The sequence below is a fragment of the Ptychodera flava genome, chromosome 3, assembly GCF_041260155.1.
Source record: "Ptychodera flava strain L36383 chromosome 3, AS_Pfla_20210202, whole genome shotgun sequence".
Taxonomy (NCBI): domain Eukaryota; kingdom Metazoa; phylum Hemichordata; class Enteropneusta; family Ptychoderidae; genus Ptychodera; species Ptychodera flava.
Window position 1 is genome coordinate 33,579,829 of NC_091930.1, and position 13,347 is coordinate 33,593,175.

Below are 13,347 nucleotides of genomic sequence, written 5' to 3' on the forward strand. Positions count from 1 at the left end.
AACAACGTCTGCAGTTGACATTTACTAGGTGAGAAATACCTGTCTGGCAGCCATTTTGGAAAAAGTGCCTGCCATGGCAACGCTTCGGTAGATTTTCAGTGGCTCGGTATCTGGATTTGTTCAGCACATATCAAGACACATCTGAGCCAAGTTTGGTGCATTTATCACAAAATGCACAATGAATTGGCCATGCCGCACCACTATGTAACATTTCAAATGTCTTGTTAAAGTATCAGTGGGTGAACAGTGCAAGTATGCATCACTGGGAGATTATTCAAATACCAAAGGATTGATGTTTTTTGTGTTCAGGAAAAAATCAAGCCAAAAGAGAAAAAAATGAAATGCTACAGAGTTTAGAAGAACTGAAGGCGATGCCCCTGTTCTTAAAATGTATTGTGCTGTGGGAAAACTTGCTATAACACTTGGAACAGGAATGTCCTCTGCCTGTCTGTCTTTCTGTCTGTCTGTCTTTTAACATTGTCAGGATGAAATATATTATTATACCTTTTTGTGTACCCAACATTTATCAATAAATATCCGTTTACCCTTCAGACATACTAGAGTCAATCGATGCCGACATAACGATGTTACAGAACACGTCAACGCTTGTTGAGCAGGAAGACCAAGACAGAAATATGTTGATGGAATCTGTGCTGAATACAACAGATGGTCTAGCAAAGTTTGCTCTTCGCTTGCATTGACCCTGGTAACGGTTCTGTGGTATTTGATACCCCTTCAATTCGTTTAAATTTAGAGAGCGACTCTTTGGAGAAACTATCAAATGTCTCATTAATGATGGGAGACGGAAGTGGATTTCAAGTTCCAGCATCAGAGAAACTGTTTGCTGACAGGCCGCCAAATAGCGTCGCCAACAGAATTGTACGTTAAAGTTTAATTAATATTTTTGCTTAGAAATGGCAATTTTGATATATACAAACAAGATAACATGTATTAAACAAATCGGTTGTACAGACTTTATGTCTACTTTGTTTGTACTGGTTTATATTTATTTTCCTTTAAATGAAATTGCAAAACGGCCGAGGTTAAGTCAGGTGGAATATATATTGTATCTTATCAGAGTTCACTTTAAACAGAAGTGATACGGCTTGCGAAAGGACGTCAAAATCTGTCACTCTTCCTGTGGAGCTGAATATGAAAAAAATTATGTTGGATTCTAAGGGAATCCATTATTTATTCTAGTGCTTGATTCCCATTGCGGGATTTGATTTACTGTTTACTTGAAGATTAAATGAAAAAAAGATTCTGCTATACCTCAACGCATGCGGATTATTCACATGGTGTTTTTAACATATGACAAACACACAATATTTGATTCAATTCTGAAAAAGTCAGAAATTTACTGTACGAGCATCTGTACTATGTTAGACCATAATGTACGGAAACTATTGAAATATGAGACGGGTACAAGACAACTGTACTACAGCACATCATGAAATCCGACATCTTATTGAATCACCAACAGGTCAAACGATTGAATAGAAGATATTTTCAACTTGGTGAAAAGGCTTACACAAATGATGTTTTGAGTTTGTCGTTTACAGACAGAGAGGACAATGAAATAGAAGGTAAATACAAAAAACTTGTCACTTTCACTAGTACGTTAACCTGCCTGCTTCTTACGAAATGGAGTTTCTTGCTTGTTGTTATGATATAGAAGAGCTATAATGACTATATCATATGTTTTGTACAGCTTGGTTTGTTCCTCACCAAAACACTGTCCGCAGCCTTAGATTTGTAGTGCAGAACGTTATACCGGTAGTTATTTATATTATTGTTATAGTTTCCTTTTTCCCAGAAAGATATATATAAAGTTGGCCAAAAAAGAGGGATGTGAACTTAAATGTTTATATTGGTTGTTAGTACGCGCCTTTAAATTAGTAGACTTACATATTTAATCAAACTTTCCATATGACAATTTTTATCATTCATTCCCATTTGAAATCAACAGTGAAAAACCAGATATGAACTTAGAATATTCATGCGTTTAGGTACATATTGCAGTTGTCTGTAAATTGACACTTCTCTTGATCTAATTTCACTGTTGTTTAAATAAGATGGGTAATTAACAATTGCACGTGCCAAGTTAAGACCATAGAACAAAATGATGGTTAACCATCGAATTTTCCATGGGGAGGAGGGAGACACCCATTGTAAACTATTCGTGACAAAAAATAAGGATAGACCGAATGTGCAGAGCTTTATTCTACCTCTTTCCGCGCGCACAGAAAAGAACGTGTCCTAAAAATATATGTTAGGGTTTGTATGATTAGAGCTATTTGTATGATTATTACAATGTCATAATTATTCAACCAAAAAACATGCTGCGGAATTGATGCTAATCCTTGTATGTTTAAAACCCAGCGAAAGATACCGAAGAAGAAATCAGCATTATATTTGCCAGTGATCCTCCCCCAGCTGACACTGATATGTCGATTAGCGGTGTATATCTTGAAGACGACAACGCTACGTACCTTGGATTTGGATTTAACGTAAGTGTGTGTGTGTGTGTGTGTGAGAGAGAGAGAGAGAGAGAGAGAGAGAGAGAGAGGGGGGGGAAAGAGATAGACAGACAGACAGACACAACCATTAGAAAGCAAGATGTTGCCTTACCAACAAATGTCAAATCAAAATACGATGAAAAGTATTGCGAAAACTATTAACAACTTTCCCCACAAAATAAGGTATATATGTATTACTGTGTTTATTATATAAAACACGATTGGAACTAATTTGGGATAATTGGATGGTAAAGTCGAGTCGTTTTAATTTGCAAATGTAAGATCTTCTGCTTTCCTTTTTAAGTTACACACTTGTTTTTATGAGTAATTTGTAATATCGCAACATTAAGCTATACGGCACCTAACACGTTTGAGAAATTTGAAACATGTGAAGATCCAATTATGCCAAATTAGTTCCAATCGTGTTATAATTGTACTTTGCTTAAAGAGGGAGGTAAAAAGTGTGTGTGTACAAGATTTTTTTTAATTTCTGGATTCCATCAAATTGTTGATTCACTATTTATCGTAGTCTATGGGTAAACTATGGAGAAGTTTCCCAAGATAAAACCAGCAATATATGGGCATTTATAGACGTTTTTATAATTGATATAAATGAACTTGATAAATATAGGGTGGTAACAAGCGCATAAGTTTACGAGAAATTTGATTTTCGATTTTCACCGAAAAAGTGCATGCGCGTACAAAAATTTGATTTTGGAATTTCGCCATACATTGTAGTCTAAGAGGAAACTATAGATATTTGTTCCAATACATAACCAGCTAAATCTGTGTATTAATAAACGCTTGATAATTAATATTAATTACTTGATCAGACTAGGGGTGGTTGCAAGTGTATGTGTGTGCGCGAGAAATATGATTTTGGAATTTTACTGAAAATGTTGATTGACTGTACGATGTAGTCTTTGAGGAAAGTATGAATAATGTTTTACAATACTAAACTCACTAAATGTGTGCTTTTATGAGCTTTTTACAATTGATATAAATGTGCGTAATAAGAATATGGTGTTTGAAAGAGTAGACGTGAACAACTACTATGAGTTGTACCCAAAAGCACCAATTCAGTTCTCACGGTAGTCTAGAAGTAACGTAATATTTTTGAAACAGCAAAAGTGAATTTACATGTATATGTTGTAATATAGATTGATGTTTAGGCTGTGATAAGTTTCTTGACAAACAATAATAGTGCTCTCGACAATTACAAGCCAAGCTATAAATGTAGATAACCAGCACAGTCATTGTCCCTTTTGATTTTGAATAGCCAATTGCATTTCAAGCAGTTGATAGATTTATTTATTGTGATTTTCAGTTTTTAGTCAAAAAATTTTGAACTCTGAAACCACTCATCTGATTGCTCCTAAAGTTGGAATACATGTTCCTCAGGATGACATCAGTCAAGTGTATACAAATTGAATTGAAATTTTTATATTTGTAATTTTGGGGCAATTTTCCGAATTTTTGGTCAAATTTTTTTTTATTCAAGAATAACTAATCTGATAGCTTCAATATTTGGTATACAGGTTACTAAGGTTGATCCAAATCAGTTTGATGAATATCGTGAAGATATCTTGAATTTTATATTTTTGCTGAATTTTTTGGTTATTTTTCTCATTTTAAGTAAAATTTCTTCTTCTCTGAAACCGCTAGCCCAATTGCTCTCAAATTTGGATTGGATGTTTGCAAGGGTGTTACCCTTCTTATTGTTGAAATTACGACAAAATTGGAAATATTACTGTTTTGGGGCAATTTTTGTTATTTTTGGTCAAAAAATCGTAAAAAAATATTTTCATTTTAAAGCCCCTGGACAGACGGCTTTTACATTTGGTGTACAGATGTCCAGGGATGACAATAGTAAGATATATGGAAATTGTCCTGAAATATACCAATTTGTATTTTTAAGACAATTTTGTCATATTTGGTAAAGAAAACTTGTTCTCAAAATTACTTGTCTGATAGCTTTGTAATTTGGTACAAAAGTCCCGAGGGATGTTATTAGATAAATTTTCTGCTCAAAGTGTTGGGAAACCCCCAAATATTTATATTTTAGGTAATTTTCTTTTGTGACCTTAAATGACCTACACCAACCAAGGATTTGTTGTGAGACAGTTTCGAAGGCTGTGAACATAATTTTGTCATGTTTAATATCAATTTGTAGTAAAATTTGATCCTGAAAACAGAGCTGAGGTAAATTTTTTCATTGCGAACCAATTTTTGCAACTTTTGCATGTAAGAAACTTAAGAACTGATGAGAAATTTGGATCCAGGATAATTCTAGATGTCATAATCCCCCCACAGTGGAAGGAATTTCACTATCTGTAACTGATTTAAGTGCTGTTTACATTTGAATAATAGCACTCATAGCATTAATTAAAACATCCCCAAAGTTGTAAATATACTGCCAGCTGGTCTTATGTAACATGGTCAACCAAGGGGTGGAACATTTGATATACAGGAGGGGGTAGGGGATAGAAGATTGATGAGGTAGCATTCCTTTTTAAAAGATCCCTTTTATATTTTTTCCTACTCTTTTCCCCCCCTCTCCCACCTTTTCTTTTTGTCAAGCTGCTCTGGCTAATTTTTTCTTAACATTTGCTTATGTATGTAGGATCTGCTTGTCCTATTGCTATAGAAGTTGATATGCATGTTCCTAAAGATGACCTCCAGTACCTAAGTTGCAGTCCTTACTTGCTTTTGTCATTCTTATTTTTCTGGTTGATCTTTGGTATGTACCAGTTCTGATAAAATGTGAGCGACACCGTATAATTGCGGTATTTTTTAGTTTACTCATTAAATATGTGCATATGAAGCTTTCAAGGTACAGATATAGTATTTCAACCCATCTTAAAATGAGAGTGACACACTGTTATTGTTACAATTTTAGACATGTAATTTTTGTGAATAATATTGACGGTATTTTTAAACTTCAGTAAATTTTTATGAATAAACATTTGAAATAATTGCTGTTAACAAATTACATGTTTGTGTCACTTCTGTTAATTACTCTGTATACTAACAATTTGATTGATGTTTGTACTTTATTAATATTCTTCACAGTTCGTGAATATGAAGTGAACGTACAATTAGGAAAACCGCTTTTGCCTTCAGACATGGACAAAACATTTCCTGCTATGGAAGGGACATACCCATCCATGCAAGAAACTTCCTGAATGGGTGGGTGTGTCCCTTGCAAGAAATTTCTTGTATGGATAGGTGTGTCCTTTGCAAGAATTTCTTGCATGGATGGGTGTGTCCCTTGCAAGAAATTTCTTGCACAGGTGGGTGTATCTCTTGCAGGAAATTTCTTGCATGGATGGGTGTGTCCCCTGCAAGAAATTTCTTGCATAGATGGGTGTGTTCCTTGCAAGAAATTTCTTGCATGGCATGGGTGGGTGTGTCCCTTGTAAGAAATTTCGTACATGGGTGGGTGTGTCCCTTGCTAGAAATTTCTTGCATGGGTGGGTGTGTCCCTTGCAAGAAATTTCGTGCATGGGTGGGTGTGTCCCTTGCTAGAAATTTCTTGCATGGGTGGGTGTGTCCCTTGCTAGAAATTTCTTGCATGGGTGGGTGTGTCCCTTGCAAGAAATTTCTTGCATGGATGGGTGTGTCCCTTGCAAGAAATTTCTTGCATGGGTGGGTGTGTCCCTTGTAAGAAATTTCTTGCATGGGTGGGTGTGTCCCTTGCTAGAAATTTCTTGCATGGGTGGGTGTGTCCCTTGTAAGAAATTTCTTGCATGGGTGGGTGTGTCCCTTGCTAGAATTTCTTGCATGGGTGGGTGTGTCCCTTGCAGGAAATTTCTTGCATGGGTGGGTGTGTCCCTTGTAAGAAATTTCTTGCATGGATAGGTGTGTCCTTTGCTAGAAATTTCTTGCATCGATGGGTGTGTCCCTTGTAAGAAATTTTTTGCATGGGATAGGTGTGTCCTTTGCAAGAAATTTCTTGCGATGGCACACCCACCCATGCAAGAAATTTCTTGCAATTGACACACCCATCCATGCAAGAAATTTCTTGCAACGGACATGGCTCACAGTTGCAGGAAATTTCTTGCAAGGGTGGGTGTGTCCCTTGCAAGAAATTTCTTGCAAGGGACCCACCCACCCTTGCAAGAAATTTCCTGCAACTGACAAGTTGACACCGGTAAGAACCCAACAGATATTTCACAAAGAATGAACTTGTGGCAATGAAATAATGACTGTAATTTGACTTGAAAAATAACGAAATGGCTTTTGCTTGCATATTTGCACATATTTCCATGGAAAATCATATTAAAGGATATATTATATATTAATTTAGTTATTTCCATAAAAATATCTTAAACCATCAAGAAAGTTCAACCACTTTTGATCAAATCAGAAATTCATGGTAAAATTATCAAGTACAGCAGAACTGAATTTTATAACCAGTTATTTAAGTGGAAATATTTGAAAAAAGTGTGGTTTTCGTTAATTGGGAAATTGTTTTCGTGCTGTTATTATCTCTTTCCTAATTAATTACTTGAAACCTCGCATAAAAGCACAGGGTGTTGTCTAAATGTCCGTCCCCAGGGGTGGGTAGGTGTTTCGTTGTATTGCTAATAAAGATATATTCTACCAACCTTTGGTGTTTTGGTCTTAAACTTAGCACTGCCCTTGACAATCTTGTGTTAACGTTTTATCAACATGCTGTATCTATTATCTGATGAGTTTGAGTGCCTAATTGGCCAAAGTAAGCAAGGGTAAATTACTAAGCTGTGGACGCTGTCACCAGATTATCACCGGATTAAATTTGACAAAGTCAACAACGAACGCGCCAGTAAGGTATAACTGAAGACTGGCGCGTTCGTTGTTGACTTTGTCAAATTTAATCCGGTGATAATCTGGTGACAGCGTCCACAGCTTAGTAATTTACCCTTGCTTACTTTGGCCAATTAGGCACTCAAACTCATCAGATAATAGATACAGCATGTTGATAAAACGTTAACACAAGATTGTCAAGGGCAGTGCTAAGTTTAAGACCAAAACACCAAAGGTTGGTAGAATATATCTTTATTAGCAATACAACGAAACACCTACCCACCCCTGGGGACGGACATTTAGACAACACCCTGTGATAAAAGTGATTATTTGTAAAGGTTAACAAGTTTTCTTTGAAAGTTCAAAAGTCAAATGAGAAAGATAAAGTACGGGATGGCCACGGTTTTTCAAGCATGAATATTAGGGGGGGGGGTCACCCTTCACCCTGTAATTTCTGTCCTGTGCCTTATGTATAGTGTTCGGTAATGTGTGGAGGAACAATTATTTAATCAAAATCAGATGTAGGGGTGACAACGTTTTCACATTTGCCTGTTGTTCGCCCTTCTGGTTCGCTGCTAGCATTCCCATTACATCTGAACCACTGCCATAGAAGATCTAACACTTTGTAGCAGCCGATCAGGATGCTTATATTATACAATTCTACAATCCACACCACGTTGCAGTTGTAAACCTCTTTCCTATTGGTTGTGAGTACAGCCCAAAATATGCGACATTTGATCGGGGTGTTCTTTGATAGTAGGCAACATGGGGAAAATTAAATTAGGCAACTAGAAGCGAACGAGAAGGGTATAGAACAATCAAACTTTAAAACGTTGCTATCTCAGTCTGTATCTGATTTTAATATGAGCAGTTTGGTGACGGAAATGTCGTGCGTGACGTCGGTGGAAAGGTCTCACAGTTTTCGGAAGCCTGCTTGCGGCGACATTTACCATATTTATGTGCGTACCTGACTAAAATAGAGTCTGCAATATTAGCTTACTCTCATTAATAACACTCGTCCCAAGACTTTGTAATAAATAGGTCATTTTAATGCCCGACATTACATGTTTCTTGTGAAGCATCAACATTTGTGTTATTTGCACTGTGTCAGACACGATACCAAGTCAAGAATTTGACAGAGAAAAAACGGCAACCAAGCTGATACGACAGAAGACCAGCAAACATTGGTCAAGAACCGCGATAGTCTGTTCCCCGTCGTCGAGGAATACTACAGTTGAAGTACTTGCACGTGATATCGTACGTTGAATTTTAATTTCTGACATTATATTTGCAGAAACTGAGCATAAAACATATTACTTTACAGATATCCAGGCTGAACCATGCGGTTGTCAACTTGCTAGACAGCTCAGATCAACTTCATGGAAATACAACGGTAAACATCTTCAAAGTCAAGAGCGAGAATGCCAAATACCCTGTCCAGAATCTTTCTCTTGATGTCCAGTTTGACGGTGTTCATTCCAGTATTTTCTTCCCCGAACACTTCTTTTTGGTGACAGGAGGATATGAACTGACCTTTAAAGTGCCACACAGTAAGTTAAAATATGCAATAGCCTCCTTAAGTTACTGTTGACAAACGACTTCCTGCACCCATGAGAATTCGGTTGGCGACAGTAAAGAATTATGTTGCCTGTGTTGAAAATCTGAAGACGGTGATATTTTACACAAAAGAGTAAGGGACTTGAGCTAACAGAATAAAAATACAAGAAAATTTAGATACGCAGCTGATAGCATTGTGCAATAAAGGAGTGCATAAAAAGATCTCCGGGCTTTATGAAGACTGTCAGACAATCCCTTGTGTTTTTTCTGTCTCTTATTGGTGTTGTCTCTCTCACTTACGACGGTGGGGGAATAGCGAGCGTGGCGCCGAAGGCGCGTGCTAAGCATTCAGCGTGCGTATGTATGGTTTCGCTTCTGTTCCCCTCCACCGCCGTATGTGCGAGATACTACAACAATGAGAGAGAGTAGAGGCACAGGGGACTGTCGACAGTCTGGGCTTTTATGCAAAGATAAATAATTAGTTCAAATAATTGATTGACATAGAGGTCGATGAAAGGGAACTCATTAAGGTCAAAGGAACTTTGAAGCACAGAGTGTATAGTGTATCAGTAACGGTTGAGAATATCTTTTTCATGAATTTTTGTCCAGACTAGTATTCACTCCTATACAATAAAATTTGAAGACACAAGCGCAGACTGTTTGACTAACTCAAGACAAGCCTTTGTGGAATGACCTTAGGAGGAGAACATTAATCTGCATCTCACTGACAGAATAAGAAATAATGCTTGAAAGGCAACAAGCTACAGTTAATATCGTAATCGTGTCTAAATTTATTTCATGTTATCATATGGCAAACTCCAGTCGACTCGACAAGCTTCACAAAAATCATTTTTCATGTCTTACCTTAGAACATGATCTCAACGTCACTGTGAGTGTCAAGAATATCATGTGTGGCTATCTGCATGAAGCGTCCGGGATCTGGAACAGTGACGGTTGCAAGGTAAATATACACAGTTACACTGAGAACAGTTTCAACTAAAAAAACTCATTGGTTCGTAAAATGTAAAGTAGTGATTAAACGCTGAAGGTGAATAATACAGTGAGTTTTATTTAAATTTCTGCTATGGGCTATGCAATTTCATGAAAAAACACGAGCAAAATGTATAGACGAAATCCAAACGTTTAAGGTTGCACTTTGTATCCTGCTTCACAGAATGAGCACTTTATTTTCTGATTGTTATACCTACACCTTCTGTGCCAAAATGTTGTCCTGCTTAAACGTGTAAAATGCAGGGTGTCAAATCACCTTTTTGAAAATTATTCTTCAATAAATTCGGGAAATTAACACTTCCCCTCATTTTTTAAATACCTTTTCCACTAGAACAGCACAATTTTATTATATATTGTGCATTACCTCATATCTCCACAATGCATGAAAACAAAACCTGGAGAACATATTATCAGCAGAATTTGTTACTTTTTGCTGTGTGCAGCATATGAAATATTTCCCTAATTAACGATTTCATCGGAAGTCAAATGCATCAAAGTGGGCAATATTAATTAGGCCTATGTATCGAAAACAGGAACAGTGCTATATCATCAAACCTGTTTGTTTGTTTGTTTATATGTTTTTTTGTTTTTCAAACCTAGGTATCACCAGAGTCCAACTTGACCTCCACAGTGTGCCTCTGTAATCACCTGACAACATTCACAACAAGAAGCGATATGGGGTAATCGCATTTCCAGGCGAAATGGCAATTTTGCTTAGTAATTCGCAATCAATAACTTTGTGTACAGTTATAATGAAATGAAATTATATATATATATATATATATATATATATATATATATATATATATATATATATATATATATATATATATATATATATATATATATATATATATATATATATATATATATATATATATATATATATATATATAGTATTTGATGCCAAAAGCAGAACGTTATAAATAATAACATGGAAAGTAATAATATTATTATTTTGTACATTAAGTAATTTTTGTTATGGTTGATGATATATTAAATTCAGTACACTCATACATTTGAATCCCTGGCATTTTTAGGCCAACCGAATTTGAATGTCGAAATCGAAGAAGGAATTCTGAAATATTGTCATATTTCTTTCCGTGATTGTCGTTTTTAGAGTTGGCATTTCCAACACCGGATTTTACATGTAACGCCGTGCATTACGCGGCCAGCTTATATTTGATGATGACATTAGAGAACGAAACGCGTATTAGCTCGAAATCCGGCACATATGCAATGTTCGCACGAAACAAGTGAGAAGATGTAAAGACCATCGCTTGGCAATATGCTAGGAATAAATCGAATATCGAAATTTGGTGTAGAACAGGAAGTTAATTCATTTGTCAATGTTTCATTTGTAAAGGCGGAGCCTCCTTTTAAAAGGGCGCGAAGCCGTGGTTGCGTTCACTGTGTAAGTGGACACCAAATAGGCAACACGCGGGCACACGCTCCAGAAAATGCCACTTTTTAGTTTATTCCGGCCGCAACAGGGCAGAAAACTACCAAGCAGTCAGCGCGAAGCTGCTGCCGATCAAACTCTGTGGTTATATTCAAATTCTAACGCAACTGGAAGACGATATTTTTAGGAAATTCGAGCCTTGGTGTTGGGGAATCAATGACCGTTGGCGATTTGAACCGACCGTCAATCAAACGCTAACCTCGTATAAACTCTGTTTGCAGGATTAGCAAAAGGTGCCAAAAGGTTGAGATCAGTTTGTGTAATTAATGTAATAGAAATCAAACATCGTATTGGCCAAGTGTTTGACTAGGAGGAGAACTCCACTAATGCGAGAACCTGGAATTGAAAATTGCGGCTTTAATGTTGACCTTGACCTGGCGTCACAAGTCGGACGGCTATGCCAAACATGATAAGTTTTAAAGTAAATGAAAGTTTCAGTCAGGCATATTTAATTACAAACGAGTTACTCTGCTTTGTTTCCGAAACAGACGGCACATGGTCACCATGCCCCCCCCCCCATCCCAATAGAGCTGTTTATTGAGTTGCGTTTGCCAGAGTGGACAAAGTTTCAGGGTAACTACTTTTCGGCTCGATGCGTTCCTTATTCAGAATAAAATAATTGATGGGGTTGATAAAAACGTAATTAATTTGCAGTTCTCTACAGCTCGATGTCTTTTCTTACTTTCTAATTTCACTTTTTCCGGGATCAAGAAGTGCCTTTATGTAACTATCATCGACTGACAGCCGTTCTAGATCCATAGCTGTCCTTGTGCCAGACTTTCAGATCAGCCTCTGGCTGAGTTAACAGCGGCTCAGCATAGACACTAACTTTGCAGTTTTATCAGAAAGTATCACAAGGGCAGGAAGGAGCGCGCTTTTTACATGTAGACACCAGCTATTTAGGAAACCGTCGACAGTATAGGCGCGGATGGATGTTTTGTCTAAAATGTATCAGTCTGAGTGAGACGGGATTATCACTAAAAATGTAACATTGTCGGGTCCAAACCAATATCGAAAATCGCATATCGGAAATAAGGAACAGTGTATCAAATTGCAATATTCGATTTTGTTTCACGCATAAGACAGAACACGTCGCTCAAGAGCAACTAATTCATGCGCAATATTGCTAGTCAACACTCTTAAATATCAATTTAAAGCCGATTCCACACAAATGTTTTTCTCTTTCCAAACTAGAAAAATGCCTGGCCGCAAAATGTATCGCGCACCTCGCGCAATTTAAATTTGCGGATTCGTTCACAAAATCGCAGCGTTTTATGTAAAATTAGCTTGTAAACGTCATTTCCTTGGGTCTGAAATCTGTGACAAAATGCAATTTAGACATAATTTATTATGTCTTTCTCTGATTTCCACATCGAAATATGGTTGGCCTAATAATGCCACGGATTCATTTGATATTGATTGATTGGTTGATCGATGTATGACTTTTATATTTATTTATTTATTTATTATTCAGTCATAATGTATTCATTCATTTGAAATAAAATTCTGTGTACACAAAATGAAAGACCATGTAAAACGATTGCCTGATTAAAGTGGACAAAAACACATGCAAAACACAAAGCAAAAATGAATAAACATCGCGTAATCTGAAGAAAATTAGAAAACATTTAAAATAGAAATCAGAAGACACACTGCTAATCAATTTAACATTTACATATGATAAACAGAAACAAAGGTACTCTCCATATGTATCCTTGTAAGTAAGCACTATGTTTTTCAAAATATGTACGATGCCAAGAGACAAGTTTTATTGTAATTTTATATTTTAAAATAGATTTTATAGAGGCTTATCTGAGGTTGCATATTAGCACATCATGATAAATGTTTGAATAATTAGTAAAGTTCGATTCGTCTTCATACGTTGATAAGAGAATGTAACCAGTAGTGATATGGGCAATCACCATATTTGTTTTTAATTTATGAATACACATGTCATCCTTGTTTTTGATGTACTGATGTGATTATGAAAATATTTACTACTCTTTCAAT

General features: G+C 36.5%; 1 protein-coding gene across 1 annotated transcript; it reads left to right on the forward strand.

The window, feature by feature from the left end:
- The first annotated feature begins 581 nt into the window (after nucleotides 1-581).
- LOC139126302 (uncharacterized) lies at nucleotides 582-10,572 on the forward strand. The gene is made up of 6 exons (XM_070692374.1): nucleotides 582-879; nucleotides 1,484-1,586; nucleotides 2,383-2,510; nucleotides 8,632-8,857; nucleotides 9,734-9,825; nucleotides 10,476-10,572. The coding sequence occupies exons 1-6, from the start codon at nucleotides 793-795 to the stop codon at nucleotides 10,557-10,559; spliced, it is 720 nt and encodes a 239-aa protein (XP_070548475.1). The 5' UTR covers nucleotides 582-792; the 3' UTR covers nucleotides 10,560-10,572.
- The last annotated feature ends 2,775 nt before the right edge of the window (nucleotides 10,573-13,347 follow it).

What these genes read in the sequence shown, in the direction of transcription:
- LOC139126302 (XM_070692374.1), top strand. Translation starts at nt 793, where the DNA reads ATGATGGGAGACGGAAGTGGATTTCAAGTTCCAGCATCAGAGAAACTG. An exon ending in ATAGCGTCGCCAACAGAATT is followed by an intron (nt 880 to 1,483) that starts GTACGTTAAAGT and finishes AATCACCAACAG; the next exon opens with GTCAAACGATTGAATAGAAG. An exon ending in GACCTTTAAAGTGCCACACA is followed by an intron (nt 8,858 to 9,733) that starts GTAAGTTAAAAT and finishes GTCTTACCTTAG; the next exon opens with AACATGATCTCAACGTCACT.